Source organism: Bombus impatiens, unplaced genomic scaffold (genome assembly GCF_000188095.3).
Source record: "Bombus impatiens unplaced genomic scaffold, BIMP_2.2 scf_0930, whole genome shotgun sequence".
Lineage (NCBI taxonomy): Eukaryota > Metazoa > Arthropoda > Insecta > Hymenoptera > Apidae > Bombus > Bombus impatiens.
This window is the reverse complement of record NT_177349.1, coordinates 988,587-1,006,285: the sequence shown is the minus strand read 5'-3', so window position 1 is coordinate 1,006,285 and position 17,699 is coordinate 988,587. Positions and strand designations below refer to the sequence as shown.

At 36.8% G+C, this 17,699-nt stretch overlaps 2 protein-coding genes and 1 long non-coding RNA gene across 3 annotated transcripts; 2 read left to right on the top strand and 1 right to left on the bottom strand.

Moving 5' to 3' along the window:
• The first annotated feature begins 2,517 nt into the window (after positions 1–2,517).
• On the top strand, positions 2,518–7,432 carry LOC100741273 (radial spoke head protein 6 homolog A). The gene is made up of 11 exons (XM_024370763.2): positions 2,518–2,674; positions 3,666–3,864; positions 3,998–4,197; positions 4,369–4,456; positions 4,640–4,891; positions 5,350–5,472; positions 5,578–5,731; positions 5,910–6,058; positions 6,376–6,602; positions 6,850–7,040; positions 7,126–7,432. The coding sequence occupies exons 1-11, from the start codon at positions 2,556–2,558 to the stop codon at positions 7,182–7,184; spliced, it is 1,761 nt and encodes a 586-aa protein (XP_024226531.1). The 5' UTR covers positions 2,518–2,555; the 3' UTR covers positions 7,185–7,432.
• Positions 7,433–7,676: 244 nt separating this feature from the next.
• On the top strand, positions 7,677–8,872 carry LOC100741159 (exosome complex component RRP46). The gene is made up of 5 exons (XM_003493084.4): positions 7,677–7,897; positions 7,956–8,069; positions 8,160–8,281; positions 8,350–8,493; positions 8,565–8,872. The coding sequence occupies exons 1-5, from the start codon at positions 7,798–7,800 to the stop codon at positions 8,745–8,747; spliced, it is 663 nt and encodes a 220-aa protein (XP_003493132.1). The 5' UTR covers positions 7,677–7,797; the 3' UTR covers positions 8,748–8,872.
• A 2,100-nt stretch (positions 8,873–10,972) lies between these two features.
• LOC117152272 lies at positions 10,973–12,962 on the bottom strand. Its single transcript, XR_004462607.1, has 2 exons — positions 12,325–12,962; positions 10,973–11,573 (listed from the first exon to the last, which is right to left on the bottom strand). It is a non-coding gene; the product is annotated as an uncharacterized LOC117152272 (long non-coding RNA).
• Positions 12,963–17,699: the final 4,737 nt, after the last annotated feature.

Sequence of the window (17,699 nt, the reverse complement as noted above, 5' to 3'; positions counted from 1 at the left end):
GCAAACATTCCATATTATGCTTTTAAATATATTATCTGTTATATTGCTTCAGTTTAATTACTTTTCCAATAGTAGTCCACAGTTGAATATATATTAAATTAAAATTGTATTTTGATAAATCGAATTTAGATGCGTTCCCTATTGAAAACACGTTTTAGCCAGTTCTGCGGGTCATTCTATTATAGGAAGGAATCGCGACTTGAAGAAGATTGAGAAATATAGACGAATTTAACCTGACTTGAAAAAAAAGATCGGTTGAAAGTATTGTTAAAATTAGACGACGATGATGGAAAATTTGTTAATAATATATCGTTGTAACTTTATTGGCATTAGTTATTCATAGTGAAATTATGTATTTTGAAGAAACTAAAAACATTTCCAGTAGAGCAGAATTGTTTTTTCAATAAATAATCTTTTTGTGCAACATGAAACTGTAAACATACAGACTCTTACGCTCTTTGATGAAAAATATGTAGAACAAGAAACATATACTTAATCGGTTTTAAATACGAATTAAATACGAATTTTAAATTCTATTCAATTTATTAAACATATTTCCAGTGATCTTTTCGAAAAATTTCTTGGAAACAGGGTAATGCGTCAAACGTTGCGTCACATTTCATAAATAACATTTGGCAGGCGAAAAGTTACAAGACCAATTGCGTTTCGTGTATGTAACGTAATCATGTTTAAAAGTCAAGGTGCTTGGTAAACTATTAACACTACGTTGGATGATCATTTCTCTGCGGCATATCTCCTCCGTCGTGGTTCGAGGAGCGCGTGTTTAGAAACGGCTTGTCGTACGGTATAAATTGTATATACATATCGTAAGAGAAATTGGTCGTGTTCAAATAAATAAACATCCGTTTGAAAATGGGAGCGCTAAACAAACGATGATCTTGATCGTAAAATTCGCGGGGGCGGTGGCAGCATCGCTATTTATTTAAATAGTGGATATTTTTGTAAAAGTTCTCTCCGCGCTACAATTCTCAACTTGCTTGTAATTTCAATTTCTTTTTCTTTCTACTCTGCAGACTAATTTTTCTAACCCTTTCACGAAATTGTATAACTTTTGTTATTTCCACTTCCGCAATGTTATATAATTCTATAATTCGTTGTACGTAAATATGGTAGGTTAATAAATTCTAAAATTTACGTAATTTACGAACGAAATCAATTATTCCTTGCGAAGTTTATGTCTCTATTGGTGTAATCTTAGTTTCAATCCGGATCATAACGATCGGATAATTGGAATATCGCTAAATTCAAATTGTACGGTTACGTATTACCTAAAATATCACGGCGATGATTCCTTCGTTTTCGTTATTTTTATTATTTCCAAAAGGTATTTATCCGAAGATATTCTAAATCGAGCTGTTTTTCGTCGGTTATCGCTCTGTTAGGTCACTTTTTCCGATGGCAGGACACGTGTCCTGTTACACAGCACTAGGGATGGGCGTCAAAGGAAGCAGCTAGTGACCTCGAGAAGCAACGTTTCTATTTAGGGCAGACGATAGACGATAAACCGTGCTCCAGGATGCAGCCTGATAGAAAGCGGCGCGTGCGATTTAATTTCATTAAGATAGATGGTCATTCATATGCGCGACATAATTCATTCTCGCGTCTCTCACTGTACTGCGCCATTAGCTTGTTCATTGTTGATTGGATTTTGATTATCTCCGATGTTATATACTCACTATTAAATTATTATCGTATAAAATTTATATCGATATAGTAAAACTTCTAATTTGTGATTTACCTGAATTATTACAAAAGTTTTTGTTTTAATTTCATAACGTATATTTAATTTATTACTCGCATTCAGATCGACATCGTATACATAAATCATAAAAAATGCATTGCATTCTACGTCAGAAATATAAAACCATATCTTCTGCGTGTAATTTAAACCGAGTCTATCATCTATTTTCTATCTAAATATATTTCTATCTAAATACATCTATTTTCCACTACTCAGCCATCAGAAATCAGATTGTTTAAATCCCAGCTTAATTTCAGGTTAAGTAACTTCAGTCGTATAAACACAAAGTTCAATAATTTAAATCTGACAATACATATTTCTAGCCAAAACGTAACTCATTTTGATACAAATGAATATGTTCACGATGAATCTCCATTGTGAATAACCTCATTATTTCCAGAAACAGGTATCAGCGAAAAATCAGCGGAGTAACATTTATCTGCAGGTTTAATTAATTTCATTCTGATTAACAACGTTTTCGGTTCGTTAATATAATTGGGTCATTAGATAACGCTTTCGAAACTGTAGCCGCGAGTAACCTAAAGCGTCCGTGGAGCGGATGAACGACACTGATTATACGCTGAAAATAAACGAAGGCGACAGAAAAAAAGAGAGAATCGCCATTGTCTGACACCGCGATATACGCGTGTTACAAAACGATGACATCAAATGTATAAAACGGTTACGTTTTAGTGTACGATAAAAATTAGAAACATTTCGCGTAGTTTGCATCGAAAAGAAGAGTAGAATCGTACAGAAATGCGTTGGCGGAGAAAATAAATCGACGTTTAAGATGGCGTACAGCTATAACATCGAAGAAGTACCGCCCGACGATGTTCCCTGCGTGGAACATGATATACGGCGTGCTAAAAAGTTTCTTCAAAAACACAGTCCAGAGTCAGGTGATAGCTTGTGAGTTCATGAATTTGAAACGCGACTTGCTCCACCGAATTTAATCGGTGGATCGGTGAATCGTTGAACGTAGAAAATTTGAAAAAGAAAGAGGAATTAACCTCTTGTGGGATCCATTGATTAAACTTAAAGGAAAATTGGGATGTGTTTCTAGATATAGAATGACTATGGAATATCGAAATTTCTGAGAAAGAAAAAAAGTTTGAAACTTGTTAGGAATTGTAATTGATTATATTTCAAAGCGACAGTTATGATCACGATGTTCTTATTTTTCGATAGAATGTATGAAAAGGTTAGTTTGATGTAAAAGGCTGATAGCGTACCAAACTTTTGAACGTATGTATATCATTGGTCACTATATCATTGTATATTTGGAATTATACTCGTTGTAAACAAAAACGAAATGTACAGACATCTCTTAGCATCCCTTATGAAGTTAGAATTTAATAATAATTACATATCAGCTTCTTAGGAATAGCGAGACGCTTCGAGGAAATCTTATCGAGGTTATCAAATCAAAAATATTATCTTTGACTACTACTCGCTTTTGAATATAATCAACTATTTTAGTGGTCGATTTATTATTAATAAGTTTGCTTTACGATCTTCTGGAAACTACTTAAGGCAACTTCAACTAGTCATTGTTACCATATCATGTTACGATAGTATATGAAAAGATTACACACAGACAATTTTTAATTAGTAATTCCCAATCTGCAAAAATTGCTAGTAAAGTTGGAATTTAAATTAACCTTTGTTAGACATATAATCTTCCTTTATTGAATCGATACCAAATCTGTAACATGAATGTGACTCGATATTATAATATAAAAGAAGTGTTTAATGAAATAAAGACTCGACTGTTTCATTGCTCAACCTATAATTAATTAATAGTGACGATCGGAGTCGATCACATTATCTCTACAAATACAAAGTATTGTAATAGTAAAAATTTCCTTAGATATTATTCTCGATTCTGAACGATTCTTAGGTACGATCACTTGACGGAAGTTTTAGCGAAGATACTCGCCGAGAGGCCAAAGAACGCGGTGGATATTTTCGAGGAATTCAGCAGAAAAGTCAAGGAGGAGAGATTCAAGACTCAGTCCAATCATCTACGAGACGTATACGTTGCACCGGCGCAGTATGAGGATGCGAAAGAGATCATCAAGCTGTTCAAGGTACGGACAGTAGGCAATTAACGATTAAACCGGGATCTTTGATTTAACTGTCGTATAAAATAGTAACGTGAATCGCGAGGAAAAGTTGGTCGTTATTTAAACGGATACTTTGAGCGTCTTACTGCAATTCCAGAATGTTCAGAGTATATACGAAGACAAGGGAGAAAAACTCGAGACAGAAGAGGAAGAGGAAGAAGGGGATATAAAGAATAAAATACCCAACATGTTGGATCTTCTATTTTATTTCGAACAGACTGGCGTGGGGTTGCCACGGGGACAAATGGTATTGCTTAATTTGTCTATACGAAAACTCATGGCCGAGTCTCCTATAGAAAATGTCAGGTAAATACCGAGAAATTTTATTATCGTAAAAGAAATGTTCGAAAATTAATAAATTCGCGCGATAGATTTCGGATAAAAATCCTTAATAATTTAATTTCATGCGATATATTTTGGAAAAATTCTGAATAAATTTTTAAACAATATTCTTAAATTAATAATTTCACATGATAGATTTTGGGGAAAGGTACTTGGGAGTCCAAAAAATTATTACGTGGTAGAAGCAGACTTGCAAACAGAGGAATTGAACAGAAGATTAGAGGTAAAAGAATGACTTGGAAACGAAACTTTCATTTTTCACAATGAAATAAATCTAAGTACTGTCTATCTTGATATTATTTGCTTGAATCACGAAACATTGTAAGCCAACACGATAGAGTAAATTCATTTTAGAAAGAGAGAGAGAGAGCAAAGCACTTTCTGAATATCGTCCACGCGTCTGCAGAGAATGGCGGAAGAGGAGAAACAGAGGCGTGAAGAGGAGCGAACCAGAGCGGAAGAAATGGCTATAGCAGAGAGAGAAGCTGCTGAAAACATGGAAAGAGAAGCGACGGAGGAAACTGAGGGAGTAGCTGAAGCAACGGAAGAAAAAGAACCGGAAGGTTTGAAGCTCGTCTTTCCGCCTCTACCTACTCATTCGTGGGTACCACCAACGGAAGTACCGTCGGAGAGAATCGGAACTGGTGCGAATACCAAGGTATACTTCCCGAATATCTTTAATGTAGGAACAATAAAGACAGCAAAATTTTTTTACCGAAAAAAGAGATAGAAGTTAATTGTTACACGCGAATTAGATCGAGCTTTAATTAAATGAAACTTGTGGAAATTGTAGTTCATGTGTTATTTTTTAAAAATAAAACGCTTTTCATGTATTCGTACAATTTTTACGCAAAATTACGACGTATCGTAAAAAGTTAGGAGCACAACTTCCACAGAATTAAAAATGAAATTATCTAATATGAGTCATGGTTTCTGACTAACGATTAAACGTAACGATATCATTACGTAACATTCCATTAATCGAAGTGGAATCACATTGTACGAGTGGAAAACATCAGCAGCATTCAAAGCGCAATGTTCGATCGAATTAATATGCGACGCAAAACACGGGGCGTGTTTTCCTGAGCGTGATCCCGGTGGTCGACTTTGTTCCAGGTGTATTTTGTATGCAACGAGCCCGGTTTGGACAAGTGGATCGAACTGCCACCGGTTACACCGCAGCAGATAGTAATTGCACGACAGATTGTACGCTACTGTACAGGAAATTTGGAAACGCCGGTACGTGTTCATTTTCCACAGAGACAAAAAAATAAAATAAAAAAGAAAGAGAAAGGTGAAAAATATCAAAAATCGAAGAACCACGATTATATTTCCGATTTATAGTTTCACACTTTCCCACCATTCCCTGGCACCGAAAAGAATTATCTCCGTGCACAAATAGCCAGGATTAGTGCGACCACCCAAGTTTCTCCGATTGGATTTTTCACTTTTGGCGCCGGAGACGAGGAGGAAGAGTTGATGGAGGAAGTAGAGGAAGGTATATAACGTTCCGTGTTTATCTGGAAGAAAATTCGAAGAAGAAATATCAGTACTATAAATTATTCGCAACGCTCGTTACTGTTTTATATAAGACTCGTTTTATTAATCATAAAAGAGGAATTTTTCTACTTTATATAAATATAATATTCTTTAAATACCATTCATTGCATGTATAGGCGGAGAATTGTCAGAGAACGTACATTACGATCCTTTGCCTATTAAGGATTTAATAGACCCTTCCATGTCGAACTGGTGTCATCATGCACCGTATCTTTTGAAACAAGGCCGCGTCGTATGGTGGAATCCAAAGGCAGCACAAGAAGAAGTTAGTCATTCTTATAATAATAAGAACAGAAACACAAGTTTGTAAAGAATAAACGAAACTTCTAAAACGATCAAATATACTTCGTTATGGTCGAAACAAAAGAATCTTACCGAAAAAGTTTAGATAAAATTAATCGAGAACAAAATTTTATTTTTAAAATGAATATTGCACAGATCTAACATTGGAAGCTAAAAGATTAACTTGAAAAAAAGGACAATATGTATATAGAGTACTACAGAATGTAATCTGCTTAGCATATATCTATGTAGAAAATATCTACATAGAAAATATCTATTATGGACTACTTATGAAATTAGGAAATTGGAGAGGAAGAGGAAGTGGGTGAAGAAGAGGAGGAGGAGACAAGAGCTGGACCCGAGGCAGAGGTTGGTCCACCACTTTTGACACCGCTATCGGAAGACGCTATCGTGGATTCGATAATACCGTGGAGAGTCTTGCAATCTTCTCACGTCCAACTTGACCAGGCAGTTGCGTTAATTAGATCAAATATTTGGCCTGGCGCATTCGCGTTCGCCTGTGGAAGGTGCGTGCACTCTAGCCTCTACTCAATAATGATTTTCCATTAAGCAGACGTATCTTTGATATTTATGTCGCCGACGAATATAAATTCCCCTTGGGATATCGAAGAAACAGCACGCCAAGCTTGGCCACGAGGGGTACGGTTTTATCATGGGGCGAATCAACCGGGAAAAGAGGAATTATGGCGCGTTAAAGGAAAATTAATGCGCGAGAAATTACGCTAATGTTACTTTAATGGTATCTCTCCACAGGCGTTTCGCTAACGTGTACATCGGCTGGGGTCACAAATACATCACGTACAATTACAGTCCACCGTCCATGCCACCTGTGCAAGATCAGTACATAATCGGACCCGAGATTATGGAAATACAAGATCCCACCTTCGAACAAGAAGAAGCTTACAGAATTTCTCAGATGCCACCTCCGCCAGTTATACCGATGGGTAAAATCAATGAAATTAATAGTATAATTGGGTTGAGAAGATTTTATTTTTCTCGCGTTATGCAAAAAAGTAATTGTTCTTGCAGGAGAGGAAGAGGAAGAAGGAGTTGAAGAAGAAGAGGAAGAAGAAGAAGAGGAAGATTAAGAAGATGAGCAATCTGGATAACTAAGTTATCAGTAAGGTTTGGATCTAAAGGGATCTAGATTTACTGGTAAAACAGACGAAATCGACTGTTGGTACCCTTATAATTGACTTATCTTGAGAGAGAGAATAAGATTTCTTACTATTCAAATCAGTCTATGTAAGAAAATAATATTCTAATGTTGAACACTTCATGTGAATACTGCATATGAAAAACTATGATACTATATATTATATATATTATAATTAAGTTTAGTATTTAAAAATTAATTGAAAAGATACATGATCTTTAAAAGTTTATATCTATCAAAAAATGTTTGGAAAATGTTTCAATATAAGTATTAAAAATTATAATTATGGTAATTTGTATATTTTAGTGGTGTACAGCATTTTTTAAGAATTAAAGTAAAAAACATTTCTTATAGATCAGTTTTCAATCGGTAAAGTAGGAATTCCTTCCTAGGGAATTTTGTTTCCTAAACGTTTAATTCGAATTACTGTAACACGTGCTATATATATATATATATTGTTCTATATCGTATCATAACCTCTAAACCACGAATTTCCCGCCAAGTATAATTAAACAACATATGCTTTTTAATTGTAAGAAGCGGACATGTCTGAAGAAACGCCGGAAGGTGAATTTAGATTACGACCAATGAATTGTGAATTAAACCAACTTTCAATGCCTGATGGATCGGCAATGCTAATGCAAGGTAGGTTAACCTTAATTATCACTATCATTATTTATTAATAACATTTTATGTATTTTAGGAAATACGGCTGTAGTTGCTGGTATATATGGGCCGATAGAAGCAAAGCCACAAAAAATGATTTATGATAAAGCATCAGTCGAAGTATCATACAGTCCTATTAAAGGTCCAGCAAGTAAGTGAAACAAAATTTTTAATTATTGAATTAAAGCTGATTCAATTGCTCAACAACATAATGATATTAATACATTATTAATTTTTCAAGAGGTGGATGACAGAATGACAGAAATGTATATCAAAGAAACTTGTGAAGCTGCAATAATTGTTACTTTCCATCCAGCAACTGCTATATGCATTAATATACAAGAATTAGAAGATTCTGGTGGGGTATGATCTTTACATTCCTAGTATAAAATCACTTATACTATATATTAATAAATATGAATAAATTTTAGATATTAGCCTGTACAATAAATGCAGCATGCTTGGCACTTATTAATGCTGGTATTCCAATGAAATTTACTATTGCAGCAGTGAATTGTATGATACAGGAAGGCACTGAAAATATTGTACTAGATCCTGATACTACTCAATTACAGGTATTTAAAGGAATATTTATATACTTTAAGGGAAAAATCGAGATATTTAACGAATTATCTATCCATTTTAGGAAGCTAGAGCAGAATTTACATTTGCATTTGATAGTATGAATAAAGATGTTATATGTTGTAATACTGTTGGTAGTTTTACGGAGACAGAATTTTTGGAAGCAATGGAAAAATGTAAACAAGTTAGTCAATATGTATTTGATTTCTATAGAAATCTTGTAAAAAAGTATGCAAAAGTGATATAATATATATACATTGTTTGCAAAATGTTTTAAATATTTCTGTCAGGATCAAGCAATTTGCCATTACCATCTTTTTAGCACATGTGAAGAAATTGATTTAATGATCTATTAAGTCAATTAAAAATGAGTATTTTGATTTTATCTCAATCTTAATCAAAATGATATAAATTTTGTCAAATATCAACTTTAAATATAAGAAAACAGAAAAATTACTTATTTATTTATTATTTATTTAGGGAAAAATTATAAGGAAATAAATTCTGGCAACTAATAATCAAAAAGTTCTAAAAACAATCGCGATATCTCGTTATTCGTAACACTAAAACAAACACAACTATCATTTCATTGCATTAAATTTGTCGGGTCTCTTCTAAATTTAGTCCCGAAAATCTCTAATTACAAAAAAAAAAAAAAAAGAAAAAAGGAACCATGGTTAACCATTGTCTTACATACGTACGTGCAAACAATTATAATGCCCATACATAATTATAAAATCACAAGTTCGTTTTGAAAGCCATCTTGTGACCACGACCGTAATAATGAATTTAATTAATCGATAAGTGAAACTAGAGACAAGTTGTATTTTCTACTCGCGCCAGTTTTACGGTCGGTTTCTTAAATTTGAATTCCAAAGACAGGTTGGACACGCTATAACGCGCCTACCCGATCGGAGACTGTTTGATTTGTCCTGATCCTACCCATTTATAATTAACACTCACACGAGAAGGTATGCTACCTGTCTACCTAACACTAGATTTGGAAAAATGGCAAGAATCAAGTAAACCAACACAATCATCCTTCAGTTCTCAGACATACCTTCCGGATGCGAAAAGCTTACACTAGGGAGAGGTTCCGAAACGTCTCCAACATTCGAGTCTGACATACAACTTTTACATTCTAATTAACGTAACATTTTCCTGAAATCAACTGACGGTGGCTAGCGACCATTGTTTTATTAGCGATTAACTCTATCCTGAATTGATAAATGAAGCATAAAATATTATTACTCGCAGGTAGAAGATTTACGTTATCTAACCAATCACCCGTGTCGATTCGGACTATTCGCCCTACGACATGATTGGGTGACTGGAAGAATAAAAGTTACATGCAACTCATCATTAGACGCGAAAGATATCGTCATTAATGTTATCTCTGTTCAGAAAAGATCGTCCCTCAAATATCGTATCCTATGGTGGAAGTGAAGGTTATGCAAAATCTATAATAAAAAGTAATTGTACTCCATTAAATGCTCAAATTTGCTTGGATGTTATAAATTAATGACTTAACTGTTATAAGTTAATACCAAACCTCTGTAAATCGTTGAATACGAGAAAGTACTTTATGTTATATCCACTTCTTCAGTACCTTGACTTTGTTTCAAATTTTACCAATTTTCACATTCGAATTGAGTATACAGTAGAATTACATTTATTTGAATTTATCGTGGGATAAATACGTAATTCATATAATTGAAGTTCATATGATAAAAGCGTACTTATTCTCCTTGCTATTTATAATTTCTTCTTCATATGATAATAGTTCACGTCCAGAGAAGTAAATTTAATCACCAAATGTTTATTTCATTAAAATTTTGTATAAGTAAACGAAGTGCGTCAAACGAACTAACTACATTCGACATAAGGTTATAAACTGTAGAGGGCGTAATAAAACCTCTAAATGGTCGGTGTTACAGAACATGTGGCGGAATTTCTCTGTGGATATAATATCACAGAATAAGAACTTTATTCTGACTAATTTTTAATGCTATATTTTTATAATACTTTTAATAATATTTTTTGTAACATTTTTATAATATTAATTATTAGTGTACATAAAATATTACAAGACTTTAACACCCTATTCCTACAAACTTTTGTTTGAAATTAGCGTTTAGTTAAATACAGTAACTGCAGATGGCTCCAATAATTTCTCTGTAAAGTGCTGCACTCTAGTTGTAGCTTTAGTGAAGAATTCTTATTCGCGGTTTGTAGTTTGTCACGTTTAAAGAAAATTTCGTTTTCGTCTTGTTGTCGTGTCATAAATCATAATTCAGTTTTTACTATACAACGAGCACAGTAAACAATCTAGTTAATTACTTTTCTGTTATCATTTTTTGCAATACAATTCCTTATTACGATGTACTTATTTCTATTTTCAGATCAGCGCTAGAATCAATTGGGAAGTACTTCTAACCGTCATACTTCAAATTCAATCAATTCCTGAGGAGATAGGTTCGTCTAATCAGTTTATTATTTAATTACATATAATTACATACCCGCATGATCTTTCTTATATCTCAAACGCATGCAATTGCGTTAATATGTTCAGAGTTATGTTATCGCCTCACCAGACATTCTCGTGCAATATTTCCCTGTAATGCATAAATATCAAGAAGCAAATTCAAATCAACAGGTAGCTTCTCAACTTCCTCCGTGGCCCTAGCAATACAACTTTAAGTTTCGCGGTCATTTATCATCGCAGCCCATTAACTTACGCCATAACAATCGGCGTTTCTTAGATTGCAATTATAGTAAATTTTCGTGCAGCTTTAACGAACCGTGTATATGCTTCTCTAATAACAGCTACGACTTTTCGTTGCCATCTTGTCTACTGGATACAATGAATTATTATACAAGTGTTTCGTTACTTCCCTCTTCCATCGTGATAGCTTGAGTGTCGTGACGAATCGCTGACTCAGCTGTGTCAATCATTTCGGTTGCGTTAATTTCTCTAGTTGCTTTCAGGGGAACCGTGCAGTAGACGATTTAAGAATATAGTATGCATAATCATATAGATACCTATAACCTATGCATATGTATATATACCTACCTGTAAAAAATAATGTATATATGTACCTATTTGTAAAATACCACGTTTGTGGAAATAATTCAAATGTAATATTATCATATTATCGCAGGAGTTTGACTTTTACATAATATTTCAAGTAATCGATCATATTCGCGCGATTTCGAAACAATGTAACAATGCATACAAATAGACTTCTCCGATAATCTTTGCATTACCATGCAAGAGTAGATATGCATCGGTTATGCATGTTGCTTCGTTAAAGCCAGTGTGGCGTGTAGCGAACGTGACATTGTGGAATAAATAAAGTTATATAATATGGTAGAATAAATGTGCATATCGATATCGTGTCCGGCGAATTTGCATCCGCGCACGTTGTACTATATTTCGACCTATCGCCGTAGCGCGGCGCTATTAAAAACGAATGGCAACCAATTACGCGGGAATGCAATTGCGACCATCTCCGTACGAAAATGATCGTTCTCTGCGATATTTCCCAGATCCGTTCTCCGACTTTGATAATTGCCAGTTGGCCAATTATCATTTGTAATTCCGTCAGAGGTCGAAGCAAACCTGCTCGAAAGTAACTATGTTACCGTGAGTGAAATTCAGCCGTGCTTGTACGTTCGTTCTCCGTTTCTAAACTGGCAACAAACGGTTCCCTTAACGTACAGGATAATGAGGTCTATCCGCGATTCTGGTTATCGTTGCCGAGTATCTTAGACCTTTTCCAGAGAGGCAAAGAGCAACTAACTGACACGTAAAAAATCCTTACCAACGTCCTTGCTTGACGGTTTTCAACCTTGTCGGGAGTATTCCTACGCGATTATCCGTGTCATCGACGAGCGATTGACTGTGCATGCTAGTCGCGTATGAGTGTATCGTATGTGTACTATGTAGCGTATCGTGCAACGTGGGTGACAGTGGAGAGAGTAATGCCTACGAAGGAGATCTCGAAGAGGAAAGAGACAGCTAGCCTCGACGAAACGAGTAGAGTGAGAAGGGTAACGATGTGAAAGACGAAAGGAGAGGAATAAGGGGAGGAAAAGGGAGAGGAAGGGGGACGGAGAAACGCGTAGCATGAAATAAAAGGGGAGGGAGTGAACAGCTAAGGGGGGAGAGCAAAGTAGGGTGGGCGGCGACCGTTTCAAGCGGAGGAGTGCCGTAGGGGCCGATAGGAACGAAGACCGTTGAGTTTGAGGCGAGGTGAGTGAAGCGCGGGCGTCACGACGACGTCGGTATCGTGGCTGGCCTCCGCCAATCCGTCCCTCAGCGGCCATGTTGCTCGTATACCTGGGGCGGAGCGCCATGGTCTCTGTCTTTTTACGTTCTCCAAGCTTCTCTTCCGCTCTCTCGCTTGCTCTCCTCCTTCTTCGCAACCAACGTCGCGTCCTCGTCTTCTTGTCGTTTCTATTCTTCTCCTTCTTTCTTTCGTTCTTTCTTCATTCGTTTTGTTTCATTTTTCTTCCTTCGCCTTGCTCCCTCTATCTGGTACGCGTACCTTGTTCTTCTCGTTCGTGCTCGCGTTACACTTCTCGCAGTCGCGCTTCTTTGTAGCTCCTCTTTCTGCTCGGCCACCTTCTTCTTCTTCAGGGGTAGCCGATCGCGCACCTGTGTGACCGGTGACGTAATACAGCTGGTATCTTGACCGCCAGCCGACCCTTTTCGCTTCGGTACAAGAACCGATCGTGTCACGGTAGCGTTGATCTTCGTGGTTTATGAACACTCCTTAGTTCATCAAGTCTTGGCGTTCTTTGGTTCATTTAGTTAGATATTCTATACAAACCCTTTAAAAATTGTACGTAGAATTATTATATACAGAATATTCTTAATCCTACGGAAATCTGATGCAATATTGCGGTATGATAGGTTATATAGTATTTCCGGGACAATTATTTATCTCATATTCTTGCCAGAATCGTTCATTTTCTATCATCATTTTTAAATGCTTCTCCTGCGTTCATTTTGTAACAGAATGATTTGGGATGTAATTGGGACGTAACAGGATCATAGAAAAGATCTTATAGGGAAAGATACAAAATGGAGATATATGTATAAACTTAAGATTGTTTCAATTATTTCTGAATACGAAACGAATAATAATTGCTATTGTGCTATTCGTATCATTTTCATGTAGATATCATCCCTTTCAATGCGATTTTAGGTATCCATCTTCTAGTACATAAGTATGTCCTACTTAAAGTGGGGTGACTTGAATTCAGACAAATTTTAAATCAATTAACGTGTATAAACACAAGCTGGATATCAAGTTGTAAGAATTCATCTAACTCGACTAATCGAAACGAGGCTTAATTGAAGAACTGTATCCCTGAACAAGTGATCGGTTCGCGTGGAATCTTCCACGCGGTGGTTACTTAAACGCATCGACTCAATAGAATCTGTAAGATATACGAGACGGAGAAACGGGATCTGTGAAGTCGAAGTGAATTATTTCCAGCGTGGACACGAGCAATTATTAGGATGCACACGGCCACTCGAGTTTCCCTCCGCGTCGTTCCGTCTAGGCGGCGGCGTAGCGGTTGATTTACGCCGCGTTACTCGGCAACGTTTTCGCCTCGCAACTGGGAAATAACAGTTCCGTACTTAACATTTCGTTTTACGATTACGCGAATCGTATGTAATTGCTGGCTGCGAGCTCTGGCCGCCAGCGCGATTGTATTTCGCCTTCGAGACCGCGTCAACTGTCCTATAGATCTTCGCGCGGCGAAAGAGAGCCGGGATAATTGTACGAACGCGGGTCCCGCCGGGAAACTCTGCAATTATTGGTATAGTATAGCGTTGCTCTCGCGCGGATGGAATTCCTTGGCTCGTTACGATCTTTCTTACAAATCAATTAGCCGAACATGAAGATATCACCGAGGAAATCGAGAACGATCACGTTTCGTTGCACGCTTTTCTTTGAGAATTCATCTTTTTAAGTTGTTTGCTCTGCCGGATATGTGTAGGACAGAAGGTAGCATACCAATTTCTAAATACTATATATATGTAATACGTAGATATATTAAATGGTTTATTTATTGTTAGTATATTAATTTAGACAGATTACTAAAATGGTTTTATTTCTTTATAGTAATAGATTATAAGTAAATAATATAATTGTTCAAGGTGTATAAACATCATTAAATTTGTGATATATGCTGTGTTTTTATTGCATAGAAAATATACAACGAGTTTACAAATCGTTAGGATTTAAATATTGAAATATTTTGTCGTACCTATGTAACTATCTACTTATATTAAAGACATTTAAATTACTAGAAGTTAAATTTGATATAATTATTAACAATTCATCTTTATTCATTTTTAATTTCGCGATTAAATTCTGATCAAGAAATAATTCAGTAGACGTCTATTCCAGTGAGTATTTTATCAAGATGATTTGAAACGTAATTACGATATCATTTGGCTTAAAATTAACTTTTCTTAACGTTTATCAACTTCTTTCCACAAACAGAGATAGTATAATTAAATATTATTCGGTTGACGACAGCGCGATGCGACATCATTCGGATTCTTTTGGTGCATCGAGGCTTATGCTGGAGCCAAAGATAGTAAATTGACAATACTAAAAAATACGATACACAAACATAGTGCAATTTGTTCTACATTTTTTATTTATTTGTCTCGAGAGTAAAAACTTGGAAGAATATCTCAAATTCAATAAATATATGAGAGTTACATCGATATGGTAATTTCAAGTTGCTTGAGTTCGGATAATTTGAGTAATCTGAACAAAACTTAGTGATAGGCACTTTTATACAGAACTATAAAATGGGGATAGAATTTTCACGTAGGTATAATCCGTAAATATTTTTCCATCATTTTATTTAAGTACCTATACCTGCTTGCGTTAAAATCGTATTTAATCATTGTGAAGATCGCAGAACAGCATTCGAACGATCGTCCTACAATTCAACCGTCTTTTCCGGTGGAAAACGCGGCGTCCGGCATGCGGATCCCCGGTGTTTGCGTAACCCGACAAAATATACAGATCGAATTCGGAGTGATTTGTTTTCTTTGCCGTTAGAAATTTTGTTCGGCCGTCCTAGATGGCTACCGGGTGAAAATAAACATTTTTCCGGGCTTTTTTGCCGGTGCACACACGCACACGTTATTCGCGTAGCGTCGACGCGCGCGTCAAATAGTTGGAAACGGCCGAGCATTCATCTTCCAACTATTATCTCCAACATAACTCATCTGTTTTCCCCATCAGCCAAATTGCCGTTCTCTCTCGAAATCGACCAATCTCCTCCCTTTCATCCTGTTCTCTCTCTATTCTGTCAAACACTGCCCGCTTTTACATCGGTGACTTACGATTCGCGAAAAAGTATCAACCTGAAATCCCATCCAGTTTTGTGATTTACTGAAAAAGACAAATTTTCACCTAGATGTATGGTACAAAAATTCGAAAGTTGTTGCGGAAATCAAACCTATTCGGAGAAATGTCTATCGTTATTTTTGACTGACGATCAATGTAGTTTCAGTCTGAATAATTCTATGATCGTTAGATTTCGTATATTTATATGCAATCATATTGTTCATCTATTACATATTGTAACTAATATCATACTTCACTTTGGATATTTTATAGATCTGTTTTTAAATTTCCTATAAATGCCTAAGAATGCACAGTGCAATTATCATCCCTCAATTTTGTCAGGCTTCTAGCGTCTGCCCTAGGTATCTGGGACAGCGATTTAACGATATCGCGTTATTTCACGTTACTACTTGACTTTCTTCCATTGGGGCATCGAATTTCAGGGTTCTGGGGGTTCTAGAAGCCAGGACATCCCGCGGACGAGACCTAGCTATCCACGGGGGTCAGAAACGTAGAAAGATAGATAGATAGAGAGAGAAAGAGAGAGAGAGAGAGAGAGAGAGAGAGAGAGAGAGAGAGAGAGAGAGAGAGAGAGAGAGAGAGAGAGAGAGAGAGAGAGAGAGAGAGAGAGAGAGAGAGAGAGAGAGAGAGAGAGAGAGAGAGAGAGAGAGAGAGAGAGAGAGAGAGAGAGAGAGAGAGAGAGAGAGAGAGAGAGAGAGAGAGAGAGAGAGAGAGAGAGAGAGAGAGAGAGAGAGAGAGAGAGAGAGAGAGAGAGAGAGAGAGAGAGAGAGAGAGAGAGAGAGAGAGAGAGAGAGAGAGAGAGAGAGAGAGAGAGAGAGAGAGAGAGAGAGAGAGAGAGAGAGAGAGAGAGAGAGAGAGAGAGAGAGAGAGAGAGAGAGAGAGAGAGAGAGAGAGAGAGAGAGAGAGAGAGAGAGAGAGAGAGAGAGAGAGAGAGAGAGAGAGAGAGAGAGAGAGAGAGAGAGAGAGAGAGAGAGAGAGAGAGAGAGAGAGAGAGAGAGAGAGAGAGAGAGAGAGAGAGAGAGAGAGGGAGATCGTGCTCGATCCGTTCTCGGCGGGGATGCTCCGAATTCCGAAAACGAGACCGTGCTCCTCTCGTGGGCGGATCGTGGCCCATAAATACTTGCGGTGTAAACACGAGTCGCCGAATGTTTGGCCAGCCCGAGCTCGACCAACCGTGCCACGGATTCGATCGTCTGATGTAAACCCTTTGGTTAAATAAACCGGCCGGCAGCGTACGAGCCACGTTTCGTACGCACACATCCAACGATCGTTGTCTGACGGTGTTAGTGAGCAATAACGCGAGTGAATTAATTATTAATTCCACCCCTGGCCTGGCTATCCTTGCCTGGACCGAATGGCCTGGTACTGCGTTGAAACCAGACGAGATTTGCGACGATCTTCGGTTAGAAGAAACGTGTTTACGATACATAGAAAATATCGGTTTTATGGAGTATCGAAATTCGTAACATAAGGGAAAGAAATTTAACCGGTCGAAGTAAGATCCGCGTCTCGAGGAGCGAGGATTTTATCTTCACAATCGCGAGCTCTTATCTGATTCGGCAAAATACCGTCGGAGGAAGCAATAAATCATTTTGCCCCGGGAACAATCGAAATTCAGGTATTGTCACGTGACGGTCATGAGATCCGTCGTTGCGACATAGAGCTCGAACGTTCGATCTACGTTTCATGCACCGATTTCTCGGAAACTTGAAACACTCGTATCGTAATATGATCGTAACCGAGATATTTTTATACTTCTGAATAATTTTGTAACATCATGGCATGCAGCT